At 40.1% G+C, this 12,986-nt stretch overlaps 1 protein-coding gene across 1 annotated transcript; it reads right to left on the minus strand.

Moving 5' to 3' along the window:
- Positions 1-792: 792 nt before the first annotated feature.
- Positions 793-6,286, minus strand: loxa (lysyl oxidase a). Its single transcript, XM_079656957.1, has 7 exons — positions 5,366-6,286; positions 5,040-5,148; positions 4,499-4,636; positions 3,464-3,620; positions 1,873-1,968; positions 1,601-1,716; positions 793-1,290 (listed from the first exon to the last, which is right to left on the minus strand). Exons 1-7 carry the CDS (start codon positions 5,988-5,990, stop codon positions 1,284-1,286), a joined length of 1,248 nt encoding a protein of 415 aa, XP_079513083.1. The 5' UTR covers positions 5,991-6,286; the 3' UTR covers positions 793-1,283.
- Positions 6,287-12,986: the final 6,700 nt, after the last annotated feature.

Raw genomic sequence — 12,986 nt, forward strand, 5'->3', positions numbered from 1 at the left:
TTTAATATTGTTCAATACATTATGTGAGCGAATGAGGGCCACATTTTGTTTTTTTTATCTTACCAAAGGTTTTTTTTTAGTTTTTTTTTTAAATAATTATTGGATAAAACCTTAGACTGTATGATAAAACTCAGAACCAAAAGTAAAACAAGGAATTTGCTTTGGTGTATTTTGGTGCAATGATAAACACAACATAAGGACGTTTTAAGAGATCAAAAATAGAGCAGTTATCAACAAAAAAATATATATAAAAAAAACGTTATAACATTAAAAAGACTAAAGACAAATACTTACAGAGAATATAAATATATATATATATATATATATATATATATATTAAAACGTAATACAATGATTATATAACAGATTACATTTGGAGTGGTTTTCTTTTTAATACTGGTAATAGTTTTAAAATGTTTTACAATAGCTATGTTCCTCTAACTGTTTTTATGTATGCAGTATGCACCATTATACACAAAAATAACTCCTTGTGTGTATAAATACTTGTTATTTAATTAAAATGCTGATATGTTTATCACTTTAATGTTGCCGCTTTTAAAGGTGGAGCAAAATTTAACTGCGTTGTATACTGCTGGGCGGCATAATCACATATGACAATGTTGCTTTGTGAACTTGTAATGATTTATTGGATTTATTCAAATGTAATCTGAAACTTTTATAGTTTCCAGCTTTTTTAGGCTATTTTGGGTGTCAAAATGTGTGATTAAGAAAATAAGAAACAAAGATAAGACAGGGAAATAACGTCAGACTGTTGAGTCCACAACAACGATACAGTGTCACAAAGTTTTATTCAACTCAGTTTCAACAAAAGCTTTGGAGTAAAGAGAGTTTCATCCATTGCATATAAATATACAAATACATTTTCCTTTACAGTTCATTTCAAAATAGTGATATATAATTCATGTTGAATTATCAACAAGGGTAAACTGGTTTACATTTTTAACTTGCTAAGCTTCTAAATATCATGAATTTAATTCCTTAACGATCTTACAAGTGGTATAAAATGCAGAGAATACAGTACAATGCAAAAGAAGTAAGACATTTAAACATGTTTAGAGAAATAGGAGATAAGAATAGACCTATTAGTGTGGAGAAAAACATTTTACTGGCACTATGACTAGGATAGTCCTTGTTTCAAAAATGTTAAGTAGCCTATTTAAAAATTATAAAATGTATTATTAAGATGTATTTCGTGTTGTTTTATATGCAGTCCTCTGCATTGTCAATTACAGTACATCTCGCTGAGTTGCTGTGAAGGACTCTTAATACCTGAGAAAAAAAGAAAAAAAGAATAAAATCATGATGAGGATTGATAGGGGATACAATGCTGTAATACTTTCACCTGGCTGCTATATTGATAAACTGATACTGTTACTGGATGGGTATTTTGTAAATCGTGTAATTTCTAGTTTTATCTTTTCATATTTGTATGCAGGCATCTTGGGTGATATTAAGCTATCTTTGGCTCTTAACTTGCGGTAGCAAATGTACATTTCCCCTCTGTTGGACAAATAAAGGTATTCTCATTCTGCTGAAGAAATATCAAAACCATAAATGTTACTTAGGGTTTGCTACTCACGATGACAGTTGACAACCTGAGACGTGGGCGTAGTTGCCGGTGTACTGGACAGCACAGCGCACAACGTTGTTGCTGTAGTCTGACTCTGGGACATGATAGTTGGGATTTACATTGATCTGTGGCAAGAAGTAACACAGCAACAAAGATAAATAAACAACAAAGACTCCGATCAAATATTCAAGGATTCAAGTTGATTCCACACAAGTGTAACTGTTCAAATGGGTCAGATGTCTCGCGAGGCAGATAAATGTCATCTGGTATTTCTGACAAACCTTCAGGATATAGTCTCCAGCCTTCACATCTGTGATGTCGATCCACTGGCAGTCGATGTCTGCGTTGTAGGTATCATAACATCCTGGGCTCAGACCCTGCATGTTGGACAGCATCCACGTAAAACATCGTATAAACAAACCTTTTTAAACAATGTGAGGGCTTTGTGTATACAGAACGGTAACTGAAACAAACATTCTATTGTTTTAAAAGAGTACAACATCTACGTTTTATGATAAAAATAAATGCAATGCAACAACAGGAAATCATTGAAATATTACTGGCTCATGCAAAGAGGAAATATTAAAAAGGTCCTTTACAGGACAGCTGCCTCACTAAAAGATCATTTGTTTTTCTAAGTTCAAGTCTGCTTTACAGAGATTTGTGAACCAAAACCATGCAACAGGTTCTGTCAATGAGAAATCATCATCCTCTAATTTGGTCTGAACCGACACTAAATGGAAATGTGAATGTGCAACATGGCATCAAAACAATTTAAAGTTATTTCCTATACATCTTGATGTGAAGTGGATTTTGTTTTGCAAGTTTCATAATTCAAATAGGCCTTTTTCCAGAAGACATTTTGATATGTCAGAGAAGGTACCGTAGTAAATAATCAAATAAATGTAATCTGAAGTCCTGCAGCTGCTTCAGCTCCACCGTCCTGTTATTGTGAGGGCTAGCTCAGACATGTTGCATTCATGTGGTGTCGGAAAAATCGTAAATATCAGTTCCCAACTGGGACAATTTATGTGAACGTGACATCAAGTCAGAACAACAACTCCTGCCAAGTTTGCGTCACCAGACAAAAGCAAATGTTGGGTTGATAGTAACAAATGTTTTGTTAATTCCCATGATGTTGCATTATCTATTTTGCTCACATGTTTTTTAATATGGTATTTTGTTATGGTATATTATGGTTGTTACTGTAGGTTCCTTTCCACATTTTTATTAGCCTTAACGCTGATAAGAAGTAAGGTAATGCAATATATTTGTGGTTAAAGGGAATGCAAGGCTAGTTTCACGAAAAAAAATTCTACAATACAACATAAAAGAGCACACCGAAGTCGGAAGAATGTCTTCCCAACTTTTGCTGGACTTTCAGAGGAGCATGTATTGTTTGTATTATTAGAAATGTATATAATCACTTTTTGTACAATGAAAAGTCAAAATATATGCAGTGAAAAAGGCTTATCTTTACACCCCTGCTAGTCTGATGTACAACCATATTTTGGTCATTGGGGTCCTTTCAATCCTGTTGTAATAATGACCAAGCAACACAGTGCAGGGTATACAAGTGTAGCCATTAAAATAAATGCTTCTCCAGGGGTGTTTATAAAGACTTCAACCTTGGCAATAACTCTTGGTTAGTTACATGTTAGATTGTCTATGTGCACGATGACTGTAATTCATGATTACATTGTTCTTGCTCTACAGGAGGTAACTGGCTCCATACGTGCCATATCATGTTCCATGGGAAAGGAACCCACTGACCTTTTTATACAAAAGTCAAGTAATACTTTGCTAATTAGAAACATTTCAGTTTAAAAGTCTGAAACATTTAAAAAAACATTTTGCAGGAATGTTTTTGACCTGGCTATGTGAGGTGCAGGCATATCTCCTGTAGTAGCCGTAGTCACAGGAAGTGTCCTCCAGGCAGAAGCTAGCCTTGTGGCCCTCAGCCACCGATTGTTGGGTGGAGGCGTCCAGCAGTTCGTAGTGGCTGAACTCGTCCATGCTGTGGAAGTGCCTGTGGATCAGCAGGGTTCATTTTTAATGTAAAGCGAAAGAGGTCCACATCAATCTGGGACTTATAAAAACAAACAGACACTGTTAGTCGAGACCCACCAGAGACTGTTCATGAGCGCAGTTACACCACAGTGAATCTGAGTTTACTTCCACTTCATTATGTTAAAGACAGTTTGTTTTATGATAACATAACAGTCTGAATCTTAGCACAAGTTTACTTTCAAAACACTGACAAGTAATATATACAGTCCACATCAGCAGTGTGTTGGATCTCTGCCAAATGCGCTCCTTTTTCGGGAATCAGTGCAGTGGACAGATTGTTGCACAACATAACTATGGGCTGAGGTAGTTTCTGAGGAATCAAGGAAAACTAGGCAGCTTTCCATAAGCTCAATAAGAAAAGCAGCGGTCCCCCTTTCTGGCTCATTATCCTCATCGCACAATTTTACAACATCTGGCTTTGCAGCTGTAAATTAAGTGAATTGAAGGTCATATGAAGTGCATCTTTTAAAAGGTGTGTTTTACTGCCTTTATGCTGAGATTGCATTAATACAAAATGACACCTATAATAAAAGCTCTGATATAAAAAGTGATAAGCCTATAAAAAAGCTATAAGACAGCCAAAAGTAACAACTGTGGTTCAACAGGGGGTGCCATACTTCAACTACAGACTGGAAGAATACAGTGGAAAAAAAACCAAATAAATTAAAACAGTGATGTGTGTCCAATTCAATCTCGTGAGAAAAACATATGAGCAATGCAATAAGTCTATATCTGAGTCAGACACATCTCTTGATTTCAGCATGTTGGCCAGTGAGAACAAAGGATGTAAAAGTCTCTCTGTGATTGATGGTGAGGTGGAGATGACGTTATACCCACTGGTGACAGCTGTGCCACTCCCAGGAGTAACGTGGCCTGCTGGGGAGGAAGTCTGCTGTCCCCTGGTTCTTCACTCTCTGGGGAAACCTCAGCAGCATGCGGGTGTCATAATCTCTCACACTGCCTGTATAGGCCGAGCTGCAGGCACACAGAAGAAGAAAACACAAATCATACGTTGATACAAGTCCGTCATTAAGACTGTTTTTCCTGCTAGATCCCTTCTGGGTGAAAGCCGTCTATGGTGGGTGGAAAAAAAGTCTGTTGGCACGTGGTTGTTTGGTTAAGCCTTCGATAATGTGTTTACCATTTGGGCTTTCTCCTCAGGGAAAACTATGATTAAACAGAAATCCTCCACCTCCCACCAGTATGCGCCATCAGGGTTAATTTTACCTCATCTTATGGCTCCATTGGGCACTGCAGACCTCACCCAAAAACACTTAAAGCAGTCGTTATGGCTCATATGTCTCTGAATCACTCAGACTTGGATGTAAACCCTGTCTTTTCTCTCTGTCTCTGTGGATTAGTCCTGACAGAAGTGTACCTTGACAAACAGTTCTCCTCAGATGCACATCTCAGGTTGTACATTGGGACTCTCTGGACATAAGAAGAGGATTCAATGTAGTACGGGTCAGGTACCAGATCAGGCAGACCTGAACACAGTAAAAAACAAAAGAGGTACATCCAGCATAAATCTAAATCTGAATGAATGTTTCATACAGCAAACACGTTAACAGATAGAGCACATAGAGCTAAAGTGAGACAGGATAGACAAACAAACACACAGACAAACATACAGACAAAAAGGATCCTAAACTCCTCTTTATAGGTTATATCTATCAAATCATTTTTTGTTTTGGGAACTCTTACCGTACTGGTGATTCCTTGTGCCATATCCGGGTCTCGATCTCTGCCTCGGTCTCTCATACACGTCATAGTGATTATGATCGGTGGACTTGTAAGGGTCGTATGGATCATCCCCCACCATCATGTCTTCTCTCCGGGGCAGAGGCGGACTGACACTGGGCTTTTCCTGAGTCTCATTGCTGCTCCTCTGCGTCCCCGTGCGCTCACCGGCCCCGTCACGATGATTCTGGCGGTGCTCGTGCCCCCTTGCGAGCCTTTGGAGCGGCAGCGGGAGCCCGCGGGGGCTTTGTGGGCTGGACGCCGGCCCGGGGGACTGCGGGGCCGCCGGCTGGCTCCGGGGGTCCTGATGTGTCACGTCCGCATCTCGGATGATGGTGAGAGGTTGCGCCTGCACTTGTTGCTGCGCTGCGCCCCTGCGCCTCCCGGGCTGGTATTGCGACCCCTGGCTTAAAATGCTAAACACCTTACCGTTGTGGGCCCACTGTAGTGTCTGCCGGAGAGCCGCTCTCTGGTTGTTCCCTTGTTGAGTCCCCGGATTCGTCTGAGACTGTGCAGTTTGCAGGATGGAAACCAAAATGTAGACGCACGCATATGCGTAAAGTGGCGTGCCAAGTGTGCGTAATCCCATTGTGACCTGTATTAAAAGGAGATTTAACGGGGCAACGCAAATAATAAACCAGGGTTGCAACTTGCTTTTAAATATCCTTCCTTTCCATTTGAAGGATATTCAATGAGCAGAGAGGCGCTTTAAATGTATCCGTGTAGTCATATCGCTCTGCTCCTGCAGGAGGATGATGATGAGGAGGAGAAGGAGGAGTTCAGCATTTTTGAATTTGTTACACAAGTCTGATGATGCTGCTGCTCTTATAACCACTAAACGGATACGCGGTGTGTGTGATCATGTCCAGCCAAAAGTGTTTGATAACGGCTCTTACTCCGAGAGGTGTGTCAGTGAAAGACAGTCAAACTTGTCCTCCCTCACAAAAGAACAGATGCATATTTTGAATCAAAACAGCTAGAGAAAAACAGACACAAAGATGATGATGTTCCGACTTTGTTATGATGCGTGGGTTTTGTATAATTATGCTCGGAATAAATGTCTGTATATTGTCCTAATGTATTCTTTGTCTGCTAGATCAACAAAAAGTCATGATAGATAGCTTTTCCCTTGACTGTTGGATGAACTCCTAACCAAATTGCAGCACCCTCTGCCAGAAGTCTGTGCACTGCACTTTCTCATAGCAGGATCTGAGAAACCTAAACAGGAATGGTCCTGCATCATTTTCAGTTTTCTTCTGGGAAAACGTCTCCCACAAACTCCCTCCGCGCAGCTGTCTGTGCTGCAGCCCTGCTGACGATGTGAAAGACTCATCACATGCGTCTCAGTAATCTTCTATAAGGTCATAATCATTTTGTTCTGAGCAGGGACGTGCACAGACATTTGGAGAGGCTATTGCTCTAAACTGGAAAAAGGGCCTCCCCCCGAAAAAAAAAATAAGACCTTTTGAAAATTGTAAAGTTTGACCATTGTAACTGCTGTGCAGACATACTGATAAAATAGGGCTTCTATAATTACCTTAAATAAATTCACTAGTTAATTAAACCAGTTCAATATGCATTAATCTTATTCTTATCAGTCTTTAAGAGCGCAGTAACGGTAAGGTATCTAATTACTTATTTATTTAGTATTCCATAACTTAATAACAGAGATGGTCAAACTAAAGTCGTAGAGACATGGCAGAAATCCTACAATGAAGCGGGACAGTGAAGTGTTCTCCTGTGAGAAGGCGATCAAGAGAAGAGAGAGAGGGTGAGGCAGTTTACAGATGAAAAGACACAGAAAGACAGAAGCACAATAACAACAAATAGGGCTATATTTAGGTGTTTTTTTGTAAATAACTGACGGTATCAAGAGGAAGTAAAGTCCCCTGGTTTGTTCCTTATACCCTAACTGCCATGAGACAACTCAAAATCAAGTTTCCAAAATCCGACACTGAGGTGGTCTTAACGCACTGGCAGATGACAGTGCTGACAAAGTGTGTTTCCCACAGCGAGACGCTACAATACTAATTGTGGGCTTATCATGTTGATTCGGCCACAACAGAAAAAAGAAAAACAAACTCTCGCTCTCTCCAGAGGGCAGGACAGGCAACATTAGCCCTTACCTGTGCACGTCCCTGGTTCTGAGCAATAAACAAAATGAGGCTGTGTTGATATCTGATCTGCACTTGTGCGTCGGGTGGCAGGCTGGTGACCCAGCAAACCCCCTTCAGTCGTACAAATGACACGACTTTGCAAAGGCGTGCAATAGATACGCAGAAGTCCGATTTTGCGTGCATATGATACTCCCACGTTACATTTGTTATGAACGTATGTCAAATACGTTTTTTTTCTACAATTTTCTCCCACGTTACGTTTGTTATGGACGCATCTTAAATGCGTTTATTTTTCTACATATCTATGCCATGTATTTAACCCCAACCATAACCCAATAAGCTACGGAGCCCCCTAGGGGACATGGAGAAGAAAAAAATATATATTTAAAAAATATATATATATGTTTTGCGAAATATCGCAAAGCCTTTGCGAGATTTCGCAAAACCCCTTAGCGAGATATCGCAAAACTTTGCATTTAGCTCAATGTACTTCCAGATCAGTTTGGCTGCTACGGAAACACAGAAACCAAAACAATGGAGTGGTTCACCGATTTTACTTTGAGATTGGCCTTAAATATAAAGATATAACATCAGTGCTTGGCAATAGGCACGGGTTTCACACATAGACTGTATATATAAAGGGTTTCACATAAGTGAAGACACCTCAAGAGAACACTCAGAGCGAGGGGACATACACGTCCCTCTGAGCCGAGTTATTGAGAGATTCAAATTTCACGGATCAATAACTCATGAACATAACGTTGTAAAAATACAAACAGCATGACTTTAAAATCATAGCAAGATAGACAACGAGCTATAGAGTCGTTATTATCAGAACAGTTCGATACGCGCCGTCATCCGAGCTAAACATCAAGAATTGGTCACAATCTGCAGCTTGAGGAGGGAGAGGAGTGCTTAGGGACCGTCTACAAACTGCAACGGGGTTTTGTGAGATCTCGCAAAAGTATTGCGATCTTTTTTCTTTTTTTTTTTCAAATCATTTTTTCTTCTTCTCCATGTCCCCTAGGGGGCTCCGTAATAAGCTGCTGTGTCGTTTATTGCACAGAAAACTGTCATTGGAACGGCGATCAAGCCTGAAGCCACAGAGCTCTTTGTTTTAATGTTTGAGGTGCAATATCAGCGTATCATATGCACGCAAAATCGGATTTCTGCGTATCTATTGCACGCCTGTGCAAAGTCGTGTCATTTGTACGCAGACTGTGAGACCGGGTTGGGTGACCCCACACCCCTCTCCTGATGAGGGCAGTTCATTTGCTGCAGCCCATTCAAATCACCGCCCTATGTTAACACCAGAGCTGTAATGCATGGATTGGGAAACCTAACCTAAGGTTTTAATTTCCCTCTGTCTAGCAAACTAGGAAAATCGTTCTTCCATAATTGACCCAGGTTGCTGCTGGACCATTAGTTTAGGACTTCAATGCAAAACAATTGGATTAAAATGTTACAACGATTAACTGTGCTGCTATGTATATTTACCAAAAACAAATAATAGAAGTCCATGAGCAACAAGTAATGAAATCTATGACAGACAGATCAATTAAAGGGTCCCGTATCCTGGTAGACACTATAGGGGGAAGATAAGATGACAATAATATTAAGTGCTGCATACCATTTTCTTATCAGAGATGTTATGAAAGTGGGGGATTATGATCGTGGCTTAAGCAAATTTAACTTTCTCATCATATTTCTTCCGATTTCTTGTATCTTTCATATGAAACAACTAATTCTAGAATCTCAAACATGCAGAACAAATGACCATAACTACACTTCTAAAAGGGGAAAATTAATAATCTTTTTTCTCAAAGTAATGATAAACCTGTGAGTTGGATGTAGAAAAGTCAGAATCAATATAGATGTTTTTTATTCTAAAGAAAATTCAGATCGAACATAGTAAAAAACTGTAAATGTTAGTGTCCGTCCAAAAATATCTTTTTCGATTTTGACGAATTAAATCTCTTTATAACCGCTAGAGCCAATGGAATCGAAGGGAGTTTTCACATAGACACCAACGTTAACACAAAAAGGTGGGGGCTTTGCGCATGTAGTTTTGCATGAGAGTGAAGCTATCTTTCGCTCTGACATCTGGAAACGGAAAAGCAGGGTTTATTGCTTATGGATCATCAGAAATCATTTCAAAGGGACACAGACACATTGGATTAACCTATGGATTAACTTCAGCAGCGTTTTTATCGTTTTAATGCCATTGAAGACCATTTTTGACCAGACAACGACCAAGGTAGGCCATGTTAGCTTTTTTAGCTATCTAGCGCCACATGTTTTGATGTCTGTTTTTGTTTATAAAGTCGCGAGTTCTTATCATAGAGTGATGATGTACCAAACGATTCTGTCTCATCTCACGATGCAAATCGATGGGTTGGATGTGCAGAAAAGATAAATAATAAGGGTTTTATGAGTGATTTTCTGTGCAGTAATCTGTTAGAATTTTTCGCTCGTTGCTAATTTAGAGGCACTCAGTTAGCATTGTGGGTTTAAAAAAAAAAAAAAAAAAAATCAGTTAGCTGAGTTTCTTCCCGTTACATGGACATAAAACAGTCATGGTTTATTATATCTTAAGAAGCCCTCAGACACTTTTGCTTGCAGATGTTCAAGCACCTTCGGCGGGTCCGTGGGGTTCAAGAGGTTTATTAACCTTTATTTGTTATTGAGGGCAATGATTTCTTTTTCAGGAATGTCCTTTTCACACAGTTATTCACATATACACCAAAATATTACTTTTTTAATGTTTCTACCACTGCGCAGCAACACTCGGATATGAAACCTGCTTCTATAGTTTTTATGGTAGTAGCCTACAGATTGCAACTAAATTAAATCATCTCCGCACCCCCCTCTCAACGAGCGCAAAGTTGACGTTACGCTTAGCTTTCAGGCTATCCTTACTATAAAATTACTTCGAAATAAACACATTTCGTCTGGCTTTAGCTGAGTTTTACCAGCGTATAGGAGAACACGGTGGCCTTCAGGTAACAAAAAATGCTAAAGGTCCATATAGAACCAAAGTTGCATTGGTCTGCTCTGAGCAACTGTCGGTACACGCTGACTCGTGAATACCATCACCTGCAGATTACTGCCACTTGTAGATCAGGTAGTGTGAAACCATTGTCAACAATCTATATCATGTCTTGCTCATGCGAGGACAAACTAAACAGGGGCCCATTCATAAAAACGTTGCCCCAAAGCACGACTAGTGGCCAAAGATTCCACAAGGTACCTTTAACTTTAAATCTGGCACATTTCTAGAAGGAGAAATACAGAATAAAACAAGCTTTCAAGGGCTCTAAGCACAATGTGATTTATACATTAACTTTTATGATTCTCTATTCTTCCCAAACAGTAGCTGTGAAAGAGATTAAGATCCAAAGTTGGACTAAAAATACTTTACAGTCTGAGAATGGCTTTAATGGCAGGGTACACAAATTAAACCAGGGGCCATTTCTCAATCTCGAGGATACTGGCTTCCAAGCAAATATTTCAAGGATAATACGTCATCGAGTGCCGCCTGTCACAATCTTATGAAGGACCCAAATGCAGCACTCGAGAAATCACGGGGTATTGGTAATGTACTTTATTGGTAATAATACCAGCGCAGAGGTATACCAGCACAGCAGTATCAGCAGGATGATGTACAGGCAAACGAACCAGAGGACAGCGGGCAGAAGGTGAGTCAGGGCCGGGCAGAGGGTCAGGGAACAGGCGAGGCGGTCAACGTAGGTACAGGCAGGGTCAGACAGCAGGCAAGGCAGGATAGTCCAAGGATAGGCAGGATCAGGGATCAGGCAGAGCAGGCAGGTCGGGGACAGGCAGGGTCGGAACCGGGTAGGCAATCTGGTAACAAACAAACAAATTACGATCTGGCAACGGGTGTGTGTCTGGTGAGGGTTTAAATACTGGTAGTAAAGCTAATGGGTGCAGAAGAGAAAGAGAGTGAGCAAAAACGTGGGTGTGGTTAACAGGTGAGAAAGGTGAATGGAAAACTAGTGGTGAATGATGGAGCAGGCTGTGACACCTTCGAAGTACTGTTCCAATGTCCAGTATACTTGGAATTCCACCTTGGTTTGGGGGAAATTTCGAGGCTGCACATGGGTAGACTTCGCGTCCTTAAAATCCCCACAATGCTTTGCGCACGGACCAATTTCAAAAACCCTTGCGGAGAATGGCTGAACCGACGCAGCACACATTTAAATGTAAGTATGTAGTGGCGTAGAACATGTGTTGGTAAATATGTTACTTTGTTGCATTTGTTATCACCAAAAATGTGTTCCGTGAAAGTAAAGCAAGTTCATAGTTAGATAGAAATCGTGAGGTATTTATTTTCAGTACAGTGTATGTTGAAACCGTTAGAGAGAGTGGCACACTTGTTAGCCTGTTCCATTCTTCTTCGTTTTCCGAAGCCGTGGCTTGGAAGCATACTTGCTTCGTTTCTGATGGAAGTGACTTGGAAGTACGTGACTACCAAGCCAGCATCCTCAAGATTGAGAAACGGCCAGGCTGTAAATGACAGTTTAAGCATGTGTATTGTTCTTGGATCACGGAGGGTGCACATCAGTTTTACATTTCAGGTTGTGTAAGCTCTAAGGTCCAATCAGAGCCTATCAGAGCCAAGCTGAGTTATCTGAACCCCTGAAAAAGAATCCTCCCTAAAGATGTGTATGAGTTGTTAAAGAGTTTAAGATAAGAGGGAAATGTGTGATACTGTAACAAGACTCCAGAAGCTCACTTATTCACAATTTTCAGTTCCCGAGTATTACAAAAAGGTCATAAGAAAATCTTTCCAAATAAAGTCACAGCTATATTGAGAATAAATGGGGCTGCTCTTTTATAAATGGTTACTTTTTGGCCCTCCGGTCATTTTATTTTCATTCTACTAATTAAGATTGGTTTGATTATAAATCACCAACAGATTAAGTTTGTTTTCTATTGCAATTGTGTTTTCCTTTGAGGATGACTAACTTACACTGGTTTAATTCTGCCCACACAAAGTGAAAACTATGTGCATGTGGTGCTGTGTTTCCTCCTCAGACAGAACCAGCTGTACCGGGTTGATGATATTTTTTTGCTCGTAAGTCATTGGACTTTTTTTCTATGTGCAGAGCCCTTATTCTCTCCAGCGAGGGCAGCACAGTGTTCCCCTTTAAAGCTCAAGAGACACATCTGCAACAAATTAGCCAAGTTCTTTTGTCCACGTTGCTGGAATTCACCCTCCATTTCTGATACTTCTGAGCAGACTGAAAGAATTGAACGTCTGGGTTGCAAACTAGGAGGGAAAATAGTGACAAGGCCTCCTGCATGAGACACATCATTGGGTAAAGAGGGAGAGAGGATGCTACATTTACCATAAAACAAACACCAACTATTCCCTGCCATCACTGACTCAACATCTGGCAGACATTTGTCTCGTTGCTTGAGATGTGACGTTTGAGCTGTTAAGC

Source organism: Notothenia rossii (assembly GCF_949606895.1).
Source record: "Notothenia rossii genome assembly, chromosome: 11".
Lineage (NCBI taxonomy): Eukaryota > Metazoa > Chordata > Actinopteri > Perciformes > Nototheniidae > Notothenia > Notothenia rossii.

Coding starts and splice junctions, on each gene's coding strand:
- loxa (XM_079656957.1), bottom strand. CDS start 5,990: ATGGGATTACGCACACTTGGCACGCCACTTTACGCATATGCGTGCGTC. Junction 4,637..5,039: donor GAGGAGAACTGTTTGTCAAG/GTACACTTCTGT, acceptor GTGTGCCTGCAG/CTCGGCCTATACAGGCAGTG. Junction 1,969..3,463: donor CCTGCACCTCACATAGCCAG/GTCAAAAACATT, acceptor TCCAACATGCAG/GGTCTGAGCCCAGGATGTTA.